At 43.0% G+C, this 21,863-nt stretch overlaps 1 protein-coding gene across 2 annotated transcripts in view; it reads left to right on the top strand.

The window, feature by feature from the left end:
- Positions 1-21,863, top strand: part of CLTCL1 (clathrin heavy chain like 1) — a 100,396-nt gene that overhangs the window by 53,859 nt on the left and 24,674 nt on the right. For both annotated transcript variants that reach the window (XM_032398546.1, XM_032398545.1), the window contains exons 12-19: positions 1,640-1,804; positions 2,392-2,572; positions 3,933-4,096; positions 5,226-5,351; positions 5,878-6,020; positions 6,400-6,634; positions 8,435-8,557; positions 10,948-11,093. In XM_032398546.1, coding sequence (XP_032254437.1) covers positions 1,640-1,804; positions 2,392-2,572; positions 3,933-4,096; positions 5,226-5,351; positions 5,878-6,020; positions 6,400-6,634; positions 8,435-8,557; positions 10,948-11,093 — 1,283 coding nt within the window. The remainder of the gene's footprint in view (positions 1-1,639; positions 1,805-2,391; positions 2,573-3,932; positions 4,097-5,225; positions 5,352-5,877; positions 6,021-6,399; positions 6,635-8,434; positions 8,558-10,947; positions 11,094-21,863) is intronic.

Genomic DNA, 21,863 nt, shown 5'->3' with positions numbered 1-21,863 from the left:
GCCAACACTTGTTATTTTCTGTGTGTGTTTTTAAAAAAATCATGGCTATCCTAAATGGGTGTGAAGTGGTAGCTCATTATGGTGGGGCATTTTTTGAACTGAAATTTGGGGGGTGGGTGTGTTAAATCACATGTATATGCTTTTTTTGATTAATTTTAGATATGTATGCAGGAAAGGAGTTTGGAGAAATTTATATCAAGCTGTTAACCATGGTTGTCTGAGTGGACAGGATCATAGTTCACTTTGTTCTTTACTTATTTGTCTTCCAGTTTCTTTTTCTTTATAATCATGCATTGTTTTGTGATTAGGAAACACTATGTTAATTATATTGTTCTGTGTTTTCAGGTTATTCCAATTCACAAGTTAGCTGCTCTTGTGTGGGCCATATCCCACCTCTAGGAAACAAAAGTACTATTAATTTGCTGTTTGGTGTTCTGTTGAACTCTTATGACTTGGTGATTATATATGACAGCTTTTAATATATGAGCTTTGAAACAGAAACTAAACACCACTCAGGAACTGAGCAGATAGACCATAAGAAGAGCCCAAACCCAAAAGAGGGGCAGCCTGAATGGTTGCACAGCTGGGTACCATGCCCAGAACATTGGGCAGTCTTCTCTGGATGTCAGAGGCTGGATGATATCTTCTTTTTTGGCACATCTGTGTTTTCTGAGTTCTTTAAATGATACTATTGCTATAATAAGGGGGAAACTTAAAAAAAAAAAAAAGATAGTAAAGTTCTGAAGAAAACAAAGGGTGGGGAGCATCAGATAAGTTCCAGATATTACAAAACTGTGCTGTCAGCACTTGGTTTGGATTGTTTCCTCTCTAGGGAGCCCAGAGTGTGCATTACCCTGGAGCAGCATGATGTTAGACTAGGTCTGTGGTCACTGTATACTTGATTGGTGCTCCATATCCTGGAAGGAATGGAAAAGAGTGTGCTGGGTGACACCCAGGAGCATGTCTCATCAAGACTCACTAGTAGTTACTGAGGGTCAGATCACTTAACAAGGCAGCAAGGTTGCTAGTTGACTCACTCATTCTTAGTCCAGAGGTTGCTTGTTTAAAGATGATATTAAGCCTCATCAGAATTCTTTCCAGGAGTGTTAGTTGTTTTTCAAACATAATGCCCACCCCCCCAAACACACACACACACACACACACACACACACACTAATTCTGCCTTTAACCAAATTGAGCAGGTTAGTGAATGCCAGTAGGATTTGTTACTTCCAGGTCTAATTGTAACTGTTGCTAGTCCAAGGATTGAGCTCATTAAAGAAGGAGGCCTTCATATTGACCTTGACTTGCCATAGAAAACCGTACAAATATGATGGCTGAAAGCCAGAGCAGTAGCCTGGCCTGATCCCAGTAACATGCTTTAGGGCAGAGCCTCAGCCTTTTATACATACCCAACTCTGCACCCTAGGAGGACAGAGCCTTGTTCAAAGAGCCTCAGGTGACTTAGAAGGTTGGCTAGGGCTCTGCTTGGAGGTGGGCAAGGACCTGGACCTGGTAAAATCCCTCTCTCCCGTGAGTACTTTCTGGAGCTGTGCCCTGGGGGGCATAGTTAGAGCAGCTACTCTTAAAAAGTGATTGCCACCATTCAGGCTTTCTTCCTGACCTCACCATTTCATAGGTTGCAGATGCCATTCTTGGAAATCAGATGTTTACTCATTATGATCGGGCCCACATTGCCCAGCTCTGTGAAAAGGCGGGCCTCCTGCAGCGTGCACTGGAGCACTACACTGACCTCTACGACATCAAGAGGGCTGTGGTCCACACTCACCTCCTCAATCCCGAGGTATGGTGCACCCTTCGGGCACTCCTGTTGTGGATGGCACCCACCTGTCATTAGGGTCACATGTTCCCAAAATTTCCCTATGTTCGTGGTTGTGGGACTGTGGTATGTGTCTTCCCTGTGCATGAGCCTTGTCACTGCTATACACAATTCTCATTCAGCCCACACACAAGCCCCACTGGCTCACCCACGCAACTGGGCTCACAATACCTCTTTCTTTCCATTGTCTACCTTTGACTTAGCCCAAAAGAGAGAACCTGTTAACATTGACAGCTCTAGCAAGGTTGTCTAAAACCATTAGCAGAAGCTAATTGATATTGCATTCCATTTACAGAATATGTTTTTGTATCAACTGTGGGGTATTGCAGGGTCTGTGACAGTTTGATGAATAGTTGAGGTTAGTGTCTCATCTGAAGTTAACTCCTGGCTTCCACTTTTTACCACAAGGAATAGTTGCTTTTCAGTCCTTTCAAGTGAAGATTCTTTATATTTTTCACACTCAGTGGGAAAAATTGACCCAGTTATGTTGCCAGTGTTGGCAGCATCTAGGATGGTACTTAGGTGTGGACAAACTCTTCCTTGCTTCCCAGTGGCTCGTCAGCTTCTTTGGCTCCTTGTCAGTGGAGGATTCTTTGGCGTGTCTTCATGCTCTGCTGTCTGCCGGCATCAGACAGAACCTTCAGCTGTGTGTGCAGGTGGCCTCCAAGTACCACGAGCAGCTGGGCACACAGTCCCTGGTGGAGCTCTTTGAATCCTTCAAGAGTTACGAAGGTAAAGTTCACAGCCTCTAGCCAACTGCACCTCCTCCTCGGGTGTTGGTGTCTGCCTGCCCAACCTCAGATTCTTCCTTCCAGCCAGGCTGATACGTTGGTCAATGGCAGAAGATTTCTGCTGTCTGGTGTGTGTTACCCAGCTTAGGTAGCTTTTTTGGCATTTGCAAAGGAAGCAATTAGTTGGTTGGTATTGGAGTGGGGATGCTTAGAATCCCCCTTGTGTCCCTGGAGCCTCTGTGGAACTGAGCATCTTTGTGTCACACACTCTGCTGAGTGTTCACCAGAAAATCTGGGCCAGTAACACTGGAGTGCGTGGCCCTGAGGGGGTAGCCCCTTTGGCTTCCTCTGAGTAAGAGCCCCATGGAGGCTCAGTGGTGTGTGGTTGTTGGGCTTGCAGACCTGACTGTGGTTGGCTTCCTCTGCCCTCCTGTGGGCATCAACATCGAGAATGTGCTGGTGGGGGGATGGCTTTCCCAGGTGAGGGTCTGCTAGGGACTGGCTGGGGCAGGGATAGAAACTGAGCATTTGTCCAACAAGGTATTAAGCCACTGTCCTGGGCCTAGTGAGGCTGGGATATTGGAGGAGTGAAGGCAAGACCTGCCTTCAGGGAACTGCCCCTCTCGTCAGAAGACGCCATTGCAGGAAAGGCTGCAACAGCAATTAGGTTACGTGGGTGGGGAGATGGCAGTAGAGTAGGGTTGTTGGGAGCTGTCTGCCTCCTTCAGGGTTCTGGTTCCTTCCCCCAGGTTACAGCTAAAGACCTCCTCAGGGAATGTGGTTTTCTCTGGAGTATCCTGTCCTGGTCTTGTCACCAGTACCTCTGGCTGGCTCCTGTGAGAGTCAGGAGGCAGTCAGCCTCTGATGAATAACGGTGCTCTGTGACTCACCTTGCACCCCAGTCCGCAGTGGCTCCATGTGTGCCAGCAGCTCAGTGTCAGGGAGCAGACTCTGTTCGGAGGCTCCCACTGAAAGCCTCTGCTTTCCTCTCTTCCTGGTTTGTCTTTTTAGAGTGGTAGTCACACAGCCCTCTTAGGTTACCTCAGTTTGAATTATTCTTGAAGATGACCCTCTAGGGTGTGCCTGGGCCTTCCAGAAGGACTCCACGTACATACACATAGAGTATTTCACATCGGAACATCTCAGGTATACCTCCCAAATTTCATGGAAATCTGACTAGCTATTTGGGGGAGATGCCAAGGCAGAACTTCACATAGATTTTGTAAGTTGTGAGTGGGCTGTGTGAGCTGGGAGAGTGGAGCATTGTTGTAGGCTGGGCCATCAAGGGCAGATGGACTATGACTGTGGAAAAGGCAGGTAGATATTATGAGGGCATAAGATGGAACAATCTCTCTTTGTAGGCCTCTTCTACTTCCTGGGCTCAATTGTAAACTTCAGCCAAGATCCAGACGTGCACTTGAAATACATTCAGGCTGCCTGTAAGACGGGGCAGATCAAGGAGGTGGAGAGGATATGCCGGGAGAGTAATTGCTACAACCCAGAGCGGGTGAAGAACTTCCTGAAGGTAAGGATGTCCAGGTGTCACCTCCTTCCTTGAGCAAACCATCAGGCAGCTGCCTAAGACTTAGAAAGCTGACTTTTTCTCCATCAATGTTCCCTGGGTCCTTAGTGCAGAGCTCTGCTTTGTGGCCCAAAGTTCTTGGAGGAGGCCACTGCTCATTTTCCGACCCTTGAGGCTGTGCTCTTAATTATCTGATGTGTGAGTAGAGGGAGTTAGTTTATTGCTGCATTATGTTTCAACAACATCCCAACTGTGCCCCTGTTAATTAGGTTAGGAAAGTCTATAGAAGCAAATAAGCTACTCAGTGCTAGGGGCATAAAAAGCAAGAAGTGTCTTTCTTCCTCATCCACAGGAGGGGGTGGATGTGGACCTAAGTGGGGTGGCTTTCTTTCCCACCATCTTTCAAGGACCAGGCTGGTGGCTGCTTTGCCATCTTCAGCATACCACCTTGAATGTCGCCTTCCCAGTCAACTGGAAGAAGGAAAGAGAGTTCAGAAGAGCCAGCACTGGTGGTTTTTATGGGTGAGGCTGCAGGTGGCATGTGGCATTTTGATTCCCATTCCGTTAGAGGAAACTAGGTCACATGGCCACACCCAGAACTGCAAGGGTGCAGGGCACCCTGAGAAGTGTCATGTAGGTATGGTCAAATGAGGGGAGGCATTATTGTGGTGGACTGTAGAGTGGGGGGCAGCCCCCTGCACTGTTGGCTGATGTTCCATGGAGTATGGTTCCTTGTCTGGAAAGGCAGCCCTTATTGGCAGGTGTTCTCGAAAGTAGCCTACACTCTCTGCTGCTGGGTCTGGGTTACATTTATACATAATGAGCTGTTTGTCTTAACCCAGAAGATACTTGCTTTTGGACCAATTTGCAATGTTATTGCCAGATCTAGCAGAGTTCTTCTTTAACCAAATAGTATTACCTTTCTGTTACTTGTTTCCCAAGGCAAACACTATATCCCCAAAAGCAGATACCTTGAAACACTAGCATATCTAGAACAAAGTCTCATCCTGAGTCTCCTTGGGGCCACTCCCTACAGAAGCAGTGCCATCTCTGTGCTGATTCATGGTCCATGCAGTCTGGCTCTGTGGGGTCTTCACTGCATGCCTTGTTTCTGTGCTTTCCCAATACACAGGAGGCCAAGCTCACAGACCAGCTTCCCCTCATCATTGTGTGTGATCGGTTTGACTTTGTCCATGACCTCGTCCTGTACTTGTACCGCAACAACCTGCAGAAGTACATCGAGATCTACGTTCAGAAGGTACTACTGGGACCATCACTGCCAGCTCCCAGGTGACACCTGGCTGCCTTTGTGCCTTGGTTGGTGGTAATAGCCTACACCTGAGAGACTGCCTTTGACCCCTGAATGTGTATGAGACTGGTGGTATCATAGCTTGGGCTGCCACAGCAGAATACCACAGACTGCATGGCTTAAACAGTAGACATTTTCTAGAGGCTGGAAGTCCAAGATCAAGGTGCTGACCCCACCACCTTGGGTTGGTTCTTTCTGAGGCCACTCTCCTTGGCTTACAGATAGCTACCTTCTCGCTGTACCTTTATATGGCCTTTTCTCTGATTAGGGCCCCACCCTTATGACCTCAGTGAACCACAATTATGTCCTTCAAGGCCCATCTTCAAATACAGTCACATTAGGGGTTGGAGCTTCAAATATGCATTCTGTCCACCACAGGAGCCCTTTCAGACAGCCACACTGTCCAGGCCTGGACGGGGGACTTATAGCAGTGACCTGTGCCTGCAGCACTAAGTCACCACCTTGACCATTCTAGGTCAACCCTAGCCGGATCCCTGCTGTGGTTGGAGGGCTGCTTGATGTGGATTGTTCTGAGGAAGTAATTAAAAACTTAATCATGGTGGTGAGAGGACAGTTCTCTACTGATGAGCTGGTGGCTGAAGTAGAAAAAAGAAACAGGTAAGGGGGTCCTAGCTTGGTATCTTCTCTTGCCCTTGGGTTCTAGTGTTTGTTGCTAAGTCTATGACTAATTCTCTAAGATCCCTTTTCAGTCAGCCTCTAGGCCCCAGGACTAACTGTCTCTGTGGCTGGTCTTTCATGCAACAAATCTTAGATCTAGTAGTGAGTTGTTTGCTATTGGTACTATAGATCTTTGGGGGAAACTTAACAATTGAAATCTGTTTGGAATTCAAGTCTGTTTTGGTCCCTAAAACAACCTGAGGTTAATGAAGTGAGATTTTTGTTTGTTTCTAGAAGCAACCTTCAGAGTTCAGGGTCTGCCCTGGAGGTTTCAGATGTTAGTTTTGAGACTTTTACGTTGCTCTTCCTTCTTTCAAAGGCTAAAGCTGCTGCTTCCCTGGCTGGAGTCCCGGAGTCACGAAGGCTGTGAAGAGCCTGCCACTCACAATGCACTTGCCAAGATCTACATCGACAGCAACAATAGCCCGGAGCGCTTCCTGAGAGAGAACACCTACTATGACAGCCGCGTGGTGGGCCGCTACTGTGAGAAGCGGGACCCGCATCTGGCCTGTGTCGCCTACGAGCGGGGGCAGTGTGACCTTGAGCTCATCAAGGTGGGCAGCAAATACACCTGGCTGCCAGCTGTTGCGCTGGCTTTATCATGGGGGCTCATGAAGGCTTCCTCTGAGCCCCACAATTGCAGATCGCGTGCTACATTTCCATAAACTTGGTTTCCTTGTAATTCAGATTGCCTTGTTTCCTACCTGCTTATGCCCTGTTTGTATATATTGTACCTGTAAACCTGGCTGGCCCAAGTCTGACCTGTCAGCCTTCTGCTTACAGTCCTCTAGCCTTGAGGGCAAAATTGAACTCCCTTGGCCTGACTCAGGAGGTTTTCTGTGAACCACAACCCTCACCCAGCCTGACTGCCTCCCCTCTTGCCTCTCCACCCTGAATGCTTCCATCCTATGTGTGCTTGCACTTCCTGCTCTTCTTCTTAGGCAGCTTCTTACACGTGCCCTCTGCCAGCTCTTCCCAACCACAGAGCTCTTACTGGCCCCTTCTTGGAACATCCCCCTCAGGTCTACTTACCTCTGCCCTGGCTTGGATCTACATGTTTTATTACTTAAGTAGCAAATAGTTTCATAGTTAACCTTGTGACCTAAACTCCAGAAATCTCATGTGGGTGCACCTGATGTTTGTTTGACTGTAAGATCTGTAGGCAGTTGGTCTGTTTGCCCTGGACACCTCAGAGTGTCTGGACAGCATGGTAGAAACTCAGCAACCGGGGAAGGACTCTGTTAGGCTGTCAAGCATACAGAGCCAAAGCTCAAGAGCAGTGCACCAGTTTCTCATCCTACTTTAGCTTTGGACACTAACCACGCATGTAACAGGCCGGGTCTGCATAGCACCTTGCCTTGCAGTCTCTAGGGAGCCAGTTTGTGTGAAGTTGGGACTTTAGTTAGTCTGATACCATAAGCCACCTTTTGGCTGAACTTACTACCTTTTTATTAAAGCTCAGTTCAGTGACCGCTCAGGGATCTTTGCACCCATCTGTCCTACCAGGTGATGTATGATAGATATCACCTTTTAGTGAGGCAGAATTGAGACAAGAAAAAAATGCTTGTTAAGATCTGCTGTGTCAGAAGGAGAAGCTGCAGTGAGATTTTGGGGCAGGCCAGACCAAGCCTGCTCCTGGCCTCGTGCCATGCACACGTGAGCAGCCCATGGACACACATGCAGCATTTAGTCTTGTGCCTGGCATCTGGTACCCAGCCAGTCTGATTCCCATTAGGCCTTAACAAGTGCCTCACACATTGGGATGTTCCAGTGGACAGTTGGTTTCTTGGAGATGTATTAGAACACAAAAAAGGATCTCAAGTTCAATCCGTGAAAGCATATTTTAAAGTTTATAGGCCTTGAAATGTTGTAGCATATATGCTGTTTTATACCAGTCTTGGGCTATTCTGATAACACTTTAGAGATGGTGACTGTTCAAATTTAAATTATTTAAATTATACTATTTAAATTAGCTAAAATTAAAAAATTAGTTCCTCCTTCATATACCGCATTCCATAGCACAGGTCTAGAACATTTTCATTGTCTCAGAAGGTTCTGCTGGGTAGTGCCACTTTAGAAGGCAACAGGCCGATGTGGAGAGGAGCTGCCACACAGCCATACCCATTCTGAGTTGTTATAAACTGAGAAACTTGTATTTTGAGGTAATTTGTCACTCTGAGAAGTGCATTGTCACCCCTTTGGGATGCTGCTCATCCCGTGTCAAAGTACTGTTTTTTGCTTGGGCTCTGGCTGAACCAAATAAGTGTCGGGGACAGAGGGAACTGACTGGGGTGGCTCCCCCAAGTAGTGTCCATTGATTGGCTGTGTTATACACACTAGTGTACTCATTTCAGGTTTGCAACGAGAATTCTCTGTTTAAAAGTGAGGCCCGCTACCTGGTGCGCAGAAAAGATCCAGAGCTCTGGGCTCACGTCCTTGAGGAGACCAACCCATCCAGGAGACAGTTGATCGACCAGGTACAGAATGGAAATGGGAGTATGTGTATGCAGGCCTTTGCCCTCTCATCATCCTGTGGCCAGAGTGACTAGTTGAATTGTTATATTTAACACATCTTCAGACACATGACCAGACTATTGTGTGAATCTTCCGTGGAGTTGTTTATTGGTTAAAGGCACAGAGTTGGCCCTGATCTCCAAAGCGGGGATGTGCTGCCCCAGTAAAAGGAATATCTGATGGCATGCCTGCATGCTGGACCCTTAGTATTTTTTTCAGCGCAGCCCCCAATGACACAAGGTAAGTGGCTCTCAAGGTTGTCTCAGCTGGACTTGGCTTTGTTGAGGAACCCCTTGCACCCTTGTGACTATCCAGTGCCTCTCTCAGAGCTGGGGGCATGGTACCGAGGCCAGGGTTCCTCCTATGTGCAGCCTGGCGGATGGGTGTCGACCTCAGCCACTCGGTGGGCTTCCTGTAGCTTTAGGCAGCAGATGGTGCTTCACCATACCCACTGTCCCCTAGGCTTCTGGCCACACTGTTTGGGGATGGGCTGAGATCAAGGTGGGAACAGGACCCTGGTTCAACAAGTGGCCTTCAGCCCTGAGCAGATCAACTAAAGTGCCCCCCCAACTCCTTTGTTACCAACCACGAGGCGCACTTGTTAGATTTCACCTCTATCTCTTCTGAATTTCACCTTCTTGTTTTCTGTCCACTGTTCCTCATGTCTGTGCCATTATCTTTTCCTTAATAAACTTTATTCTGGAACACTTTTAGATGGCTAGAAGCCTATGTTATTTTGGATCTCATTATATCAACTTTGGAGTTACCCATCTCTAAGATTGATCCAGACCTGACAAAGACATTGAGCAGCAAAGGGCCTGGGACAGAGTAGGTTTAGATTCCACTAGAGATCTATCTCCAAATTTAGAGACAACAGATATTTCTCCAGGTGTGGTCCAGCTGCCTGGCACGTCTTGTAGGTTGTGTTACATTGGCACTGGGATGAACAGCTTTAATGCTGCACTGAGCCGAAGCTAGAGGGTGCCTCTTGGTCTTCCTGTGTCTGTGTGAAGCTGCTGATCCTGTCAGTCTGTTGGGACTGAATATTCATAGCCACCTCCTGGGGGGCATTCACCTACCATGCCCCTCTAATTAGAGGGACTGCATGACGGCAGCAGACTGCTTTTAGGTCTGGAGGAGAAGCTCATTATGGAAAGTTTACTTAGAGGAAGCAGCTTCCTGAGGTAACCTTAGATTAGGCATCCTGTTGACTCAAATAGATGGTGGAAATTTATTTTTGCCCTTAAAATAACCAGTGTGTATTTAAAGTGCTCTAAGGTTTTCAAGAATGGACAGATGTCGTAATGGCAGGAAATATACCTCCACTCTGGATGGAGTCTGTGTGCTGTCACAGTGTTCCTTTCCCTTAAGTACACCCTTTTTGTTACTTATCTCCTGTGATAGCCCCTTTCCTCAAACTCCTTTGCATAGCTGTTAGGATTATTATAAACTCCTCAGAAGAACTTTTGTATCTTATGGTGCCATTGAGTATACAGTGGCCACTTGCAAGGTCGACTGGGCTGACTTTGATTCTAGTTCCATTGCAGCCCCTCCTGTTTGTAGGGTCAAAGTTCATGGCCAGAGATGTATATTATCTATGTCATACCTCCTCTGAGCTCTCTGTTCTTTCTCATTAATGCGTTGCTATTGCCCACCCTTGATGAAGCTTGGCAAAACTGATAGACCCTGAAGTCACCAAAGGCCCCTGGCACAAAGTGCAAAGAGAACAATGCTGACCTTCTAGCCTGCTGTTATCTGGGAAGTGTACTCTTTGGAAAAATGTCTTTTCCCCCACTTGTGAGTTTTCTTGTAGGTGAGACACCTGTAATTGGATGAGGGGTGGTGTGGCCAGTTTTTTGTCAGTCTTTCCCTTGGCATGGTTCTGAGGGCTGTGGAGCTCAGGGTGTACTCAACTGCATGCCCGGAAGTGAGCTGGGCCAGAGCAGTTGTGGTACTCTAGGCTAGCAAGAGCTTCATTAGAGAAATGGAGGCCATATTTGCTATGAACAGTGACCTAAAAAAACAAAGATGAAAGCAAACATGCATTTCAGATGCATGTTTAAGTCCACTGTGTTATTGGCTTTGGAGTCAATTTACAGTATGGTTATTGGGGCAGAGATGAGTCTGCAGCCCTTTTGATGTGAGAGAGAAACTAATCATCAAATAGAGCAGGCAGAAATCTCTGAAATTGACTTCTTTAGACAACCTTCCCTTTTTACCTTGAGAAATCTCCTATTTTCTCTGTGTCTATTTCAGACTGCCATGGAAGAATCCTTTCTTTCTGTTTAGCTTCAAAGATAGTCTTGAATTGACTTTATCTAACCAAGTTCTTTCAAATGATATTTAAAACCAGGTGGTACAGACGGCATTGTCAGAAACACAGGATCCTGAAGAGGTCTCGGTCACTGTCAAGGCCTTCATGACAGCTGATCTGCCTAATGAACTGATTGAGCTGCTGGAGAAGATAGTTCTGGATAACTCAGTCTTCAGTGAGCACAGGTAAGGGTATGCCCGAGGGTAGCTGTTGACTCGGTCAAATTCAAGCTCCTGCCTGATGTTCATTTTCCATTACAATTTTGTCTTACCTCACCTGCCCAGCCTTATTGGCTGCTCCTCAAAGTCTTCTCACCCTGTTTTGTATCTTCAGTCCTACCTATCTCTTCTAGCCCCACCTAAATTCTACTTTTCCCAGGAATCTGTCCTTCATCTTGCTTCTCTGGCCTGCACTGTTCTTTAACCACAGTGCTCAGAAAGGGAGCTAATATTCATTAGTGCCTACTATGTCCCAAGCAAAATCATGGTGAACAAAGCTTGGAAACAGATGTCAAGAAAACTAAATCTGGGCATGTATCAGGGATGACTCGCTGGAGATATAATATAGAAGCATGATGAGTAGGAGCTTGGGTAGGAAGAACATTCTAGGCAGAAACAACAGAATGGGCAGACACTTTGGAAGTAATAATAGAGCATGCTTCAGTGTGGTCGCACCCAGCATTTATTTCCACTTTAAAATTCATTATCGGGGCACCTGGGTGGCTCAGATGGTTGAGCGTCTACCTTCAGCTTGGGTCGTGATCCTGGGGTCCTGGGATCGAACCCCCCGTCTGGCTCCTGGCTCGGCGGGGAACCTGCTCCTCCCTCTCCCTCTGCCTCTCCCCCTGCTCATGCTCTCTCTCTGTATCTCTCTGTCTCAAATGAATAAATAAAATCTTAAAAAAAAAAAAATTCATTATCAGAGATTCTGTGTCAAACAGACCAGTGTATTCACATCATAAATCCGCTGTAAAGATTTAATTGTAAGGTTTATTTTTTAGGCCAGATGGGCTTTCAAGGTCTGTGGCATTGTGTTAAAGAATGTTTGTGAGGATGTGTTTGGGGTTTTTTTTTGTTGTTTTTTGTTTTGTTTTGTTTTTTGGTTTTTTTTTTTTTTTTTTTTTAGTGTTCCATGATTCATTATTTGCATATAACACCCAGTGCTCATTACAACACATGCCCTCCTTAATACCCATCACGGGGCTAACCCATCCCCCCACCCCTTCCCCTCTGAAACCCTCAGATTGTTTCCCAGAGTCCATAGTCTCTCATGGTTCATCTCCCGCTCTGATTTCCACCCCCTTCAGTTTTCCCTTCCTTCCCCTAATGTCCTCCATGCTATTCCTTATGTTCCACATATGAGTGAAACCAAATGATAATTGTCTTTCTCTGCTTGACTTATTTCACTTAGCATAATCCCCTCCAGTTCCATCCATGTGGATGAAAACGGTAGGTATTCATCCTTTCTGATAGCTGAGTAATATTCCATTGTATATATAAACCACATCTTCTTTATCCATTCATCTGTTGAAGGGCATCTCGGCTCTTTCCACAGTTTGGCTTTTGTGGACATTGCTGCTATGAACATTCGGGTGCATGTGCACCTTCTTTTCATTACATCTGTATCTTTGGAGTAAATACCCAGTAGTGCAATTGCTGGATCATAGGGTAGCTCTATTTTTAACTTTTTGAGGAACCTCCATACTGTTTTCTAAAGTGGCTGTACCAACTTGCATTCCCACCAACAGTGTAAGAGGGTTCCTCTTTTTCCACATCCTCTCCAACATTTGTTGTTTCCTGCCTTGTTAATTTTTGCCATTCTAACTGGTCTAAGGTGGTATCTCAGTGTGGTTTTTATTTGAATTTCCCTGATGGCTAATGATGTTGAACCTTTTTTCATGTGTCTGTTAGCCATTCATATGTCTTCTTTTGAGAAGTGTCTGTTCATGTCTTCTGCCCATTTTTTGACTTGATTATTTGTTTTTTGGGTGTTAAGTTTGAGAAGTTCTTTATAGATATTGGATACCAGCCCTTTATTCTGTAATGTCATTTGCAAATATCTTCTCCCATTCTGTGGGTTGCCTCTTAGTTTTGTTGACTGTTTCCTTTGCTGTGCAGAACCTTTTTATCTTGATGAAGTCCCAAAAGTTCATTTTTGCTTTTGTTTCCCTTGCCTTTGGAGATGTGTCATGAAAGAAGTTGCTGTGGCCGATGTCAAAGAGGTTACTGCCTATGTTCTCCTCTAGGATTTTGATGGATTCCTGTCTCACATTGAGGTCTTTCATCCATTTTGAGTTTATCTTTGTGTATGGTATAAGAGAATGATCGAGTTTCATTCTTCTGTATATAGCTGCCCAGTTTTCCTAGCACCATTTATTGAACAGACTGTCTTTTTTCCATTGGATATTTTTTCCTGATTTGTCAAAGATTATTTGACCATAGAGTTGAGGATCCATTTCTGGAGACTGTATTATCCATTGATCTATGTGTCTGTTTTTGTGCCAGTACCATGCTGTCTTGGTGATCACAGTTTTGTAATATAGCATGAAATCAGGCAACATGGTGCCCCCAGCTTTGTTTTTCTTTTTCAACATTTTCTTGGCGATTCGGGGTCTTTTCTGGTTCCATACAGATTTTAGGATTGTTTGTTTCAGCTCTTTGAAAAATGCCAATTGTTTTGATAGGGAGGGCGTTGAAAGTGTAGATTGCTCTGGGCAGCACAGACATTTTAACAATGTTTATTCTTCCAATCCATGAGCATGGAATGTTTTTCCATCTTTTTGTGTCTTTTTCAATTTCTTTCATAAGTGTTCTGTAGTTTCTAGAGTATAGATCCTTAGATTTATTCCAAGGTATTTTATGGTTTTTGGTGCTGTTGTAAATGGAATCAATTCCCGAATTTCTCTTTCTACAGTTACATTGTTAGTGTATAGAAAAGCAACTGATTTCTGTGCATTGATTTTGTATCCTGCCACATTACTGAATGGCTGGATGAGTTCTAGTAATTTGGGGTTGGAGTCTTTTGGGTTTTCCACATAAAGTATGTCACCTGCAAAGAGAGAGAGTTTGACTTCTTCTTTGCCAGTTTGAATACCTTTTACTTCTTTTTGTTGTCTGATTGCTGATGCTAGGACTTCTAGTACTATGTTGAACAATAGTGGCCAGAGTGGGCATCCCTGTCGTGTTCCTGATCTTAAGGGAAAAGCTCTCAGCTTTTCCCCATTGAGAATGATATTCGCTGTGGGCTTTTCATAGATGGTTTTTATGAAATTGAGGAATGTTCCTTCTATCCCTATACTCTGAAGAGTTTTAATCAGGAAAGGATGTTGTATTTTGTCAAATGCTTTTTCTGCATCAATTGAGAGGATCACATGGTTCTTGTCTTTTTTTTAATCAGTGTGTTCTATCATGTTGATTGATTTGCGAATGTTGAACCACCCTTGCATCCCCGGTCGTGATGGATAATCCTTTTAATGTACTGTTGGATCCTATTGGCTAGGGTCTTGTTTAGTATTTTGGCATCCATATTCATCAGGGATATTGGTCTGTAATTCTCCTTTTTGATGGGGTCTTTGCCTGGTTTTGGGATCAAGGTAATGCTGGCATCATAGAAGGTGTTTGGAAGTTTTCCTTCTGTTTCTGTTTTTTGAAACCGCTTCAGAAGAATAGGTATTATTTCTTCTTTAAATGTAGAATTTCCCTGGGAATCCATCTGACCCTGGACTCTTGTTTTTTGGGAGGTTTTTGATTACTGCTTCAATTTCGTTACTGGTTATTGTTTGTTTTTAAACTGAGAAATGCTAAATGGTAAATTATGGAATGTGAAATTACATTTTAATGGAATCCTATGCCCTCATTGATTACAGGATGCCAGAGTTAAGGTACCTGAGGTGGCTAGGATATTCTATCTTATTGTCTGGCCAACCTCCTTTGATAGATCTTAGGCTGTTAGTACTTCCCACAGAAAAACACTTAAAGGTGGTTCTGACTGTGTGTGCCGCCTCCTTGGACACTGTTGTTTTTCACACATGCAGGGGGACCTTCAAGTTCTTGCCCTTCTTTCTGTGACCGACTGCTTCACCAGACATAGTTTTCTGTGCAGGTGAAAATAGCCTGAGTTAGCAGTGTGGCTGACTAGATACCTATATACTTACACAGATCCTGTTACTGGAAAAACTGAAGATGTAGGATGAAATATACAAATGATCCTTTAAAGTGAGTCCATGAGCTAGTGACTTTTGCCAAACTCTGTTGAACCTGGTCTATGTGTTCCTACAGGACACAGAGGACAGGAGATAAGACCCAAGGGCCTACAAAAGGTGTGAAGTCTACAGTGAAGCCCCTCCTCAGTGCAAGGATAAACTATACCAGTATTGCCTAGCCCTCTGCTAAGAGACCAGCCAAAACAAAACAAAACAAAAAAGAGCTCTTTGGAACATGGTGCTAGATTATGAGGACAAAACTGGCCCTGAGAGGCTGGCCCTCTAACAGGTTTTAGTACAAATTCATGTGAACTGGCATGGGATTAAAAATCCTCAAGTGAGGAATTTAATTTTGAAATGATTGCCATCAGGTAGTGCCTTCAGATCTCTGCCAAAGACAAATAAAATCCTTTTTAGAAGAGCCTACCCTCTAGCAAGGCTTCAGAGAATTCTGACATAACATTCCAAGAAATAATGAGCTCATAGTAAAAACATTGACAAAATGCATAAGGAAACAAGGCTCCATTAGTAAGAGCCAGCAGCAAAACAGAGTAGACTCAGATCTGCCTAGAGGGACTGTGTTATTGGAATTATCAGGCATGGAATATAAAATTACATGTAATGTGTTTAAATACCCAAAAGATCAAGCAGATTTTTTTTTAGGGATTTCATTTATTTGAGAGAGAGACTGAGAGAGCACAAGCAGGGGCAGAGGGAAAGGGAGAGGGACAAGCAGACTCCCCGTTGAGTGGGGAGCCCGATGTGGGGCTCGATCCCAGGACCCTGAGATCACGACCTGAGCCAAAGACAGATGATTAACCAACTGAGTCATCCAGGCACCCCTCAAGCAGATTTTTTTAAATACCAAGTAACTGATAAATAAAAAATAAATTTATGTAATTGGATTTGAAGTAAACTCCAAATGGGTTTAGGGGCATTTTTAAAAAATAGGAATTGAAAGATACATGTGAGGAAATTGCAAGAATGTAGCCAAGACAGGTAGAAAATGTGAAAGAGCTTAAGATCTATACAGGTTGAAGGGAGACTTAATCAGAGCCTCAGAGAGAGGTCAGGGAATGAGACACTATTTGGAGGAAAATGATGGAGATTTTAACAGAACTGACAGTGTTCCTAGTTCTCAAATTCAGGAAGCCCAGCAAATCCCAAAGAAGATTAATTTTTTAAAACCACCTTTACACACATTATAGTAAAACTATGGAACATCAAAAAAAATTTTTAAGCACTCAGAGAGAAGATAGATTACCTATAATGAATGTAAATTAGGCTGACAGCAGACTTTTCAGCAGCCTCAGTAGAAGCCAAAGGATATGGGGTGATTTGACTTCAGAGTACATTAACATAAAATTAATGAGAAGTTAGAAATAAAAGAATTTTTAAAAGTTAGGCAAATGTAAACCTAAAAATGCTGGTATTATATTGATACTATATGTTAATATAATATGACATTGTATGTTTATATATATATTATATGGTCTGTATTTGTATCATACAAAATAGACTTTGAGGTAAAAACCATTATTGAGGGACACCTAGGTGTCTCAGTCCATTAAGCATCTGCCTTCGGCTCAGGTCATGATCCCAGGGTCTTGGGATCAAGTCCCATATCAAGCTCCTTGCTCAGTGGGGAGCTTGCTTCTCCATCTGCTTGCCGCTCCCCCTGTTTGTGCATGCACATGTTCTCTCTCTCTCTGACAAATAAGTAAATAAATAAAATCTTAAAAAAAAAACAAACACTGAAGTAAAAAGGGCCAGTACAGTAGTCCCCACTTATCCATGATTTCATGTCCTGTGATTTCGGTTGTCATGGTTAACAATGCTTGTCTGAAAGCAATGTGTCAGAAGGTCAGCTGTAGCCTAACACTATGTCTCAATGCCTACATCATTCACCTCACTTCTTATCACGTAGGCATTTTAGCATCTCACATCATCACAGGAAGGGTGAGTGTGGTACGGTAAGATATTTTGAGAGCGAGAAATCACAGTCACATAAATTTTATTTATAATATATTGTTGTAATTGTTCTATGTTATCATTAGTTACTGTTAATCTCTTACTGTGCCTGATTAATAAAATAAAGTTTATCATAGGTGTGTATGTACAGGAAAAAATATATAGGGTTTGGAAGTACCTGTAGTTTCAAACCCCCACTTGGGGTCTTGGAATGTATTACGTGCAGATAAGGGGGAGTACTGTATATAATAATGAAATATTCAGCTCACCAGGAAGATAATTCTGAACTTGTATATACCTAATAATACAGTCTCAAAATATGTAAGGCAACAATTGACAAAACTGCAAGAAGACACAAGCAAATTCACCATATTGGGAGATCTTAACATACCTTTCCAGGTAGTTAGCTTAAAATGAGCATATTAAAAAGTATACATAAAGAAAGACAGTAGTAAATATATTTTTAAAAGTAAATAAAAACATAACTGTTGACAGTTAATGTGAATTATAAGCTTACTGGAATGAATTTACATATATTCAACAAGTAGACGTGGTTCTTAAAGAAAAAAACAAATCAGGAGACAAATGAAAAGGCGAACTGCTGTAGTCCTATCCACTCAACCATGATAAACAGCTTGATGTAAATTCATGAGTGATCACATTGTATTGAAAGACATCGGGGCACCTGGGTGGCTCAGTCGGTTAAGTGTCTGCCTTCAGCTCAGGTTGTGATCCCTGGGTCCTGGGTTCAAGTCCTGCGTCGGGCTCCCTGCTCATCACGGAATCTGCTTCTTCATCTGCTGCTCCCCCTGCTCGTGCATTCTCTCTCTCTGTCTCTCTCATAAATAAATAAAATCTTAAAAAAAAAAAAAAGACATCAATTTTACCCACATCACTCATTTACTGCAATACCAGTAAAACTCTCTGTTTGTTTACTTATGAAACTTGACAGGGAGATGTTAAATAAAAAAAGATAAAAGGCCAAGAATAGTCAAGATTGCTAACACAAATAATAAATCACCTAAGGGGTGAGAGTAGGTTTTGGGATGGCAAGGTACTTACTCTGATCTAGAAATATTATAAAATTAAATCAAGACATTATGGTTTGGGCAAGGAATAGAGAAATGGACCATTATAGCAGAGCAAAGAACCCTAAAATATACACACACATATGTAAAACATTTATTTATGACAGAGCTGGCTATGCAGATGGAAATAGTAGACTTTTCAGTAAAATGTTGGGACAATGATTATCTATATGGGTAAAAATTAAAATTGGATTTCTGTGCCACACAATGTAAAGATTTATTTTTTTTTTTATTTATTTTTTTTTTTTTAAAGATTTTTATTTATTTATTTATTTGAGAGAGAGAGAATGAGAGAGAGCAAGCACATGAGAGGGGGGAGGGTCAGAGGGAGAAGCAGACTCCCTGCCGAGCAGGGAGCCCGATGCGGGACTCGATCCAGGGACTCCAGGATCATGACCTGAGCTGAAGGCAGTCGCTTAACCAACTGAGCCACCCAGGCGCCCCAATGTAAAGATTTAAATATAAAGTCAAAACTATAATGTTTTTAGAGTTTATGTTTAAAAGAAGAATATATTTGTGGCCTAATGAACACATAAGCCAGTTGCAAAAATATATAAACCATTTGAAAAACTAGTAAATAGGGGCACCTGGGTGGCTCAGTCATTAAGCGTCTGCCTTCGGCTCAGGTCATGGTCCCAGGGTCCTGGGATCGAGCCCCACATCGGGCTCCCTGCTCTGCGGGAAGCCTGCTTCTCCCTCTCCCACTCCCCCTGCTTGTGTTCCCTCTCTCGCTGTGTCTCTCTCTGTCAAATAAATAAAATCTTTAAAAAAAGAAAAAGAAAAACTAGTAAATAGGACTATGTTAAACCTAAGAACTTTATCATAATAAGATGAGAAAAGGGGAACTGCAAACAGATGACATTTACAACATACATAACCAACAAAAAACTAGCATGGAGAACATAAAATGAAAAAGAAAAACTCAAACAACCTGATAGAGAACTCAGCAAAGCTCTTGAGTGATCCTTCAGCAAGAGGAGAGACAGCCTGTGAGTCTAAGGCAGGAATGCAGCCTCATCAGCCATCAAGGAAGCACAGCCTGGCCGCTGTGTACCATCCCATTCCTCCTGCAGAGCTGTGGGGATCTAGCTCTCCTAATCAGCCTTGATGAGAGTCTCGAGCAACTGGGCATACCCTGTTGGGAATGTGCGTTCCTCTTGGGAAGCAGTGCATGTTAGAAGATGTTTCCAGTCTTGGTTCTGAACCCTGAAGAAACTCGGCTCACCTGTATCGGAGACATGTGCAAGAATGCACAAAGCAGCACAATTTCCAATAGCAAAGATCTGAGAGCAGTCCAGATACCCATCGGTAAAAGAGCTGTGGTACTGTTGTACAGCGGAGTACCATGTCACAGTGGAAGTGAATGCTATACAACAGCATGGGTGAATCTTGGACCTAATTTTTTAATACTTTTCCCCCCTTCTTTTTAATTATAATACAGTTAAATTGGTCCTTTGTGGGAAATTTCAACACAAGCTTAGATTCATGTACGTAACCACCACGTGAGCATACAGAACAGTTCCCTCACTATGAAACTGCCTCATGTGAGCTACCCTTTACAGTTACATCCCCTGTACCCCTGACAATTGCCCATCTGTGATTCATCACCATCAATCCAGTTTTGCCTTTTCAAGAATGTCATGTAAAAAAAGATTGCACAGTATGCAATCTTTTGAGACTTGGCATTTTTCACACAGTGTAATGCTTTTGAGATTCATCCAAGTTGTGTGCATCAATAGTTCTCTCTTATTGCTGAATAGTGTTCTGTGGTATGAATGTACAACAGTTTGTTTATCCACTTGTTCATTGAAGGACATGGATTGTTTTCAGTTTGGGGTTACTATGAATACAGCTGCTATAAATGTTTGTGTCCAGATTTTTGTTTGAACACACATAGCAGTTGCTGAGCCATATGGTATATGTATGTTTAACTGTTTAAGAAGCTGCCAAACTATTGTTTTCCAGAGTGACTGTACCATTTTGCATTCCCACCAACAATGTGTGAGAATTCCAGTTGCTCTACATCTTCACCAGCACTTGGTATTATCAGTATTTTTTATTTTAGCCATTCTAATAAGCATTTGGTGGCAAGTTATTGTAGTTGTAATTTGCACTTCCCTAATGGCTAATGATCTTAAACAGCTTTTCCTGTGCTTACTTGCTCTCCAAAAATCCTCTTGGGTGAAGAGTCTCTCAAATCTTTTGCCTTTTTTTAAATTGTGTTATTTGGTTTTTCACTGTTAAGTTTTGAGAGTTCTTTATACATTCTGGATACAAGTGCTTTGTTTTATATGGGATTTGCAAATATTTTTTCCCAGTGTGGAGTTTATCTTTTTATTCTCCTAATAGTATCATTTGCATATAAAAAGTTTTCATTTGGATCAAGTCCAGGTCAAACCTTTCTCCTGTGGATTGTGTTTTGGTGTTAAGAACTCTGTGCCTAATCCCAGGTCAAAGATTCTCTCCGAAATCCTTCTAAAAGTCTTATAGTTTTACATTTTACATTTAGATGTGTGGTCCAGTGTCCAACAACGTATGAAGTTTAGGTTGAGGTTCATTTTTTTGCACATGGATGTCCAGTCATTCCAGCCTTATTTGTTGGGTCCGTTCTGCATTGAATTCCTTTCACATCTTTGCCAAAAATCACTTGGCCAGGTTGTGTGATTCCTCCAACTTTATTCTTGTTCAAGATTTAGAATCAGCTTTGTTTGTATCGACAGGGAAACCTCCTGGAATTTTGATTGGAATTGCATGAGATCTATAGACCAATTTGGGGACAGTTGGTATCTTTACTGTGTTGAGTACACATACAATATGTCTCTCTGTTTGTTTAGATCTTTAATTTTTCTCATCAGCATTTTATATTTTTCAACATATAGATCATGTACATGTCTTATTAGATTTATACCTAAATATTTCATGTTTTGGAAGCTATTGTAAATAGGTAGAGGGGTTTTTTTGTTTACAATTGTACGTTGCTAGTATACAGAACTACAACAATGGTTAACCTTGTATCCTGATACCTTGTTAAGCTTATTTATCCTAGAACTTTTTTTCAAAGATTCCTTGGAATTTTCTATCAATCATTTTGCCTGCAAATAGTGGCAGTTTTATTTCTTCCTTTCTAATCTAGATGCCTTTTATTTTTCTTGCCTAACTGCCTTGACTAGAGCCTCCAGTAGAATGTTGAATAAAAGTGGGGAAAGAAGACATTGTCTTGTTCCTGATCCTGGGGGGAAGCATTCAGTCTCTCACCATTGAGAGCTGTGGATACTTTGTAGGTAGCCTTCATCAGATTGAAGAAGTTCCCTTCTATTTCTAGTTTGTACAGAGTCTTTATCATTAATGGATGTTGGATTTTGTCAGATGCTTTTTCTGAATCAGTATGATCATGTTTTTCTTTTTTAAATTCTTAATATGGTACATTACATAGATTTTCCCCCCACATCTTTGAAGAAGACAAAAGAAAACAAATTTTATAAGAATGCATCTAGTGTGGGGCGCCTGGGTGGCTCAGTCGTTAAGCGTCTGCCTTCGGCTCAGGTCATGATCCCAGGGTCCTGGGATCGAGCCCCACATCGGGCTCCCTGCTCGGCGGGAGGCCTGCTTCTCTCTCTCCCACTTCCCCTGCTTGTGTTCCCTCTCTCACTGTGTCTCTCTCTCTGTCAAATAAATAAATAAAAAATCTTTAAAAA

Source organism: Phoca vitulina, unplaced genomic scaffold (genome assembly GCF_004348235.1).
Source record: "Phoca vitulina isolate PV1807 unplaced genomic scaffold, GSC_HSeal_1.0 scaffold117, whole genome shotgun sequence".
Classification (NCBI taxonomy): domain Eukaryota; kingdom Metazoa; phylum Chordata; class Mammalia; order Carnivora; family Phocidae; genus Phoca; species Phoca vitulina.
This window is presented reverse-complemented; position numbering and strand designations above follow the sequence as displayed.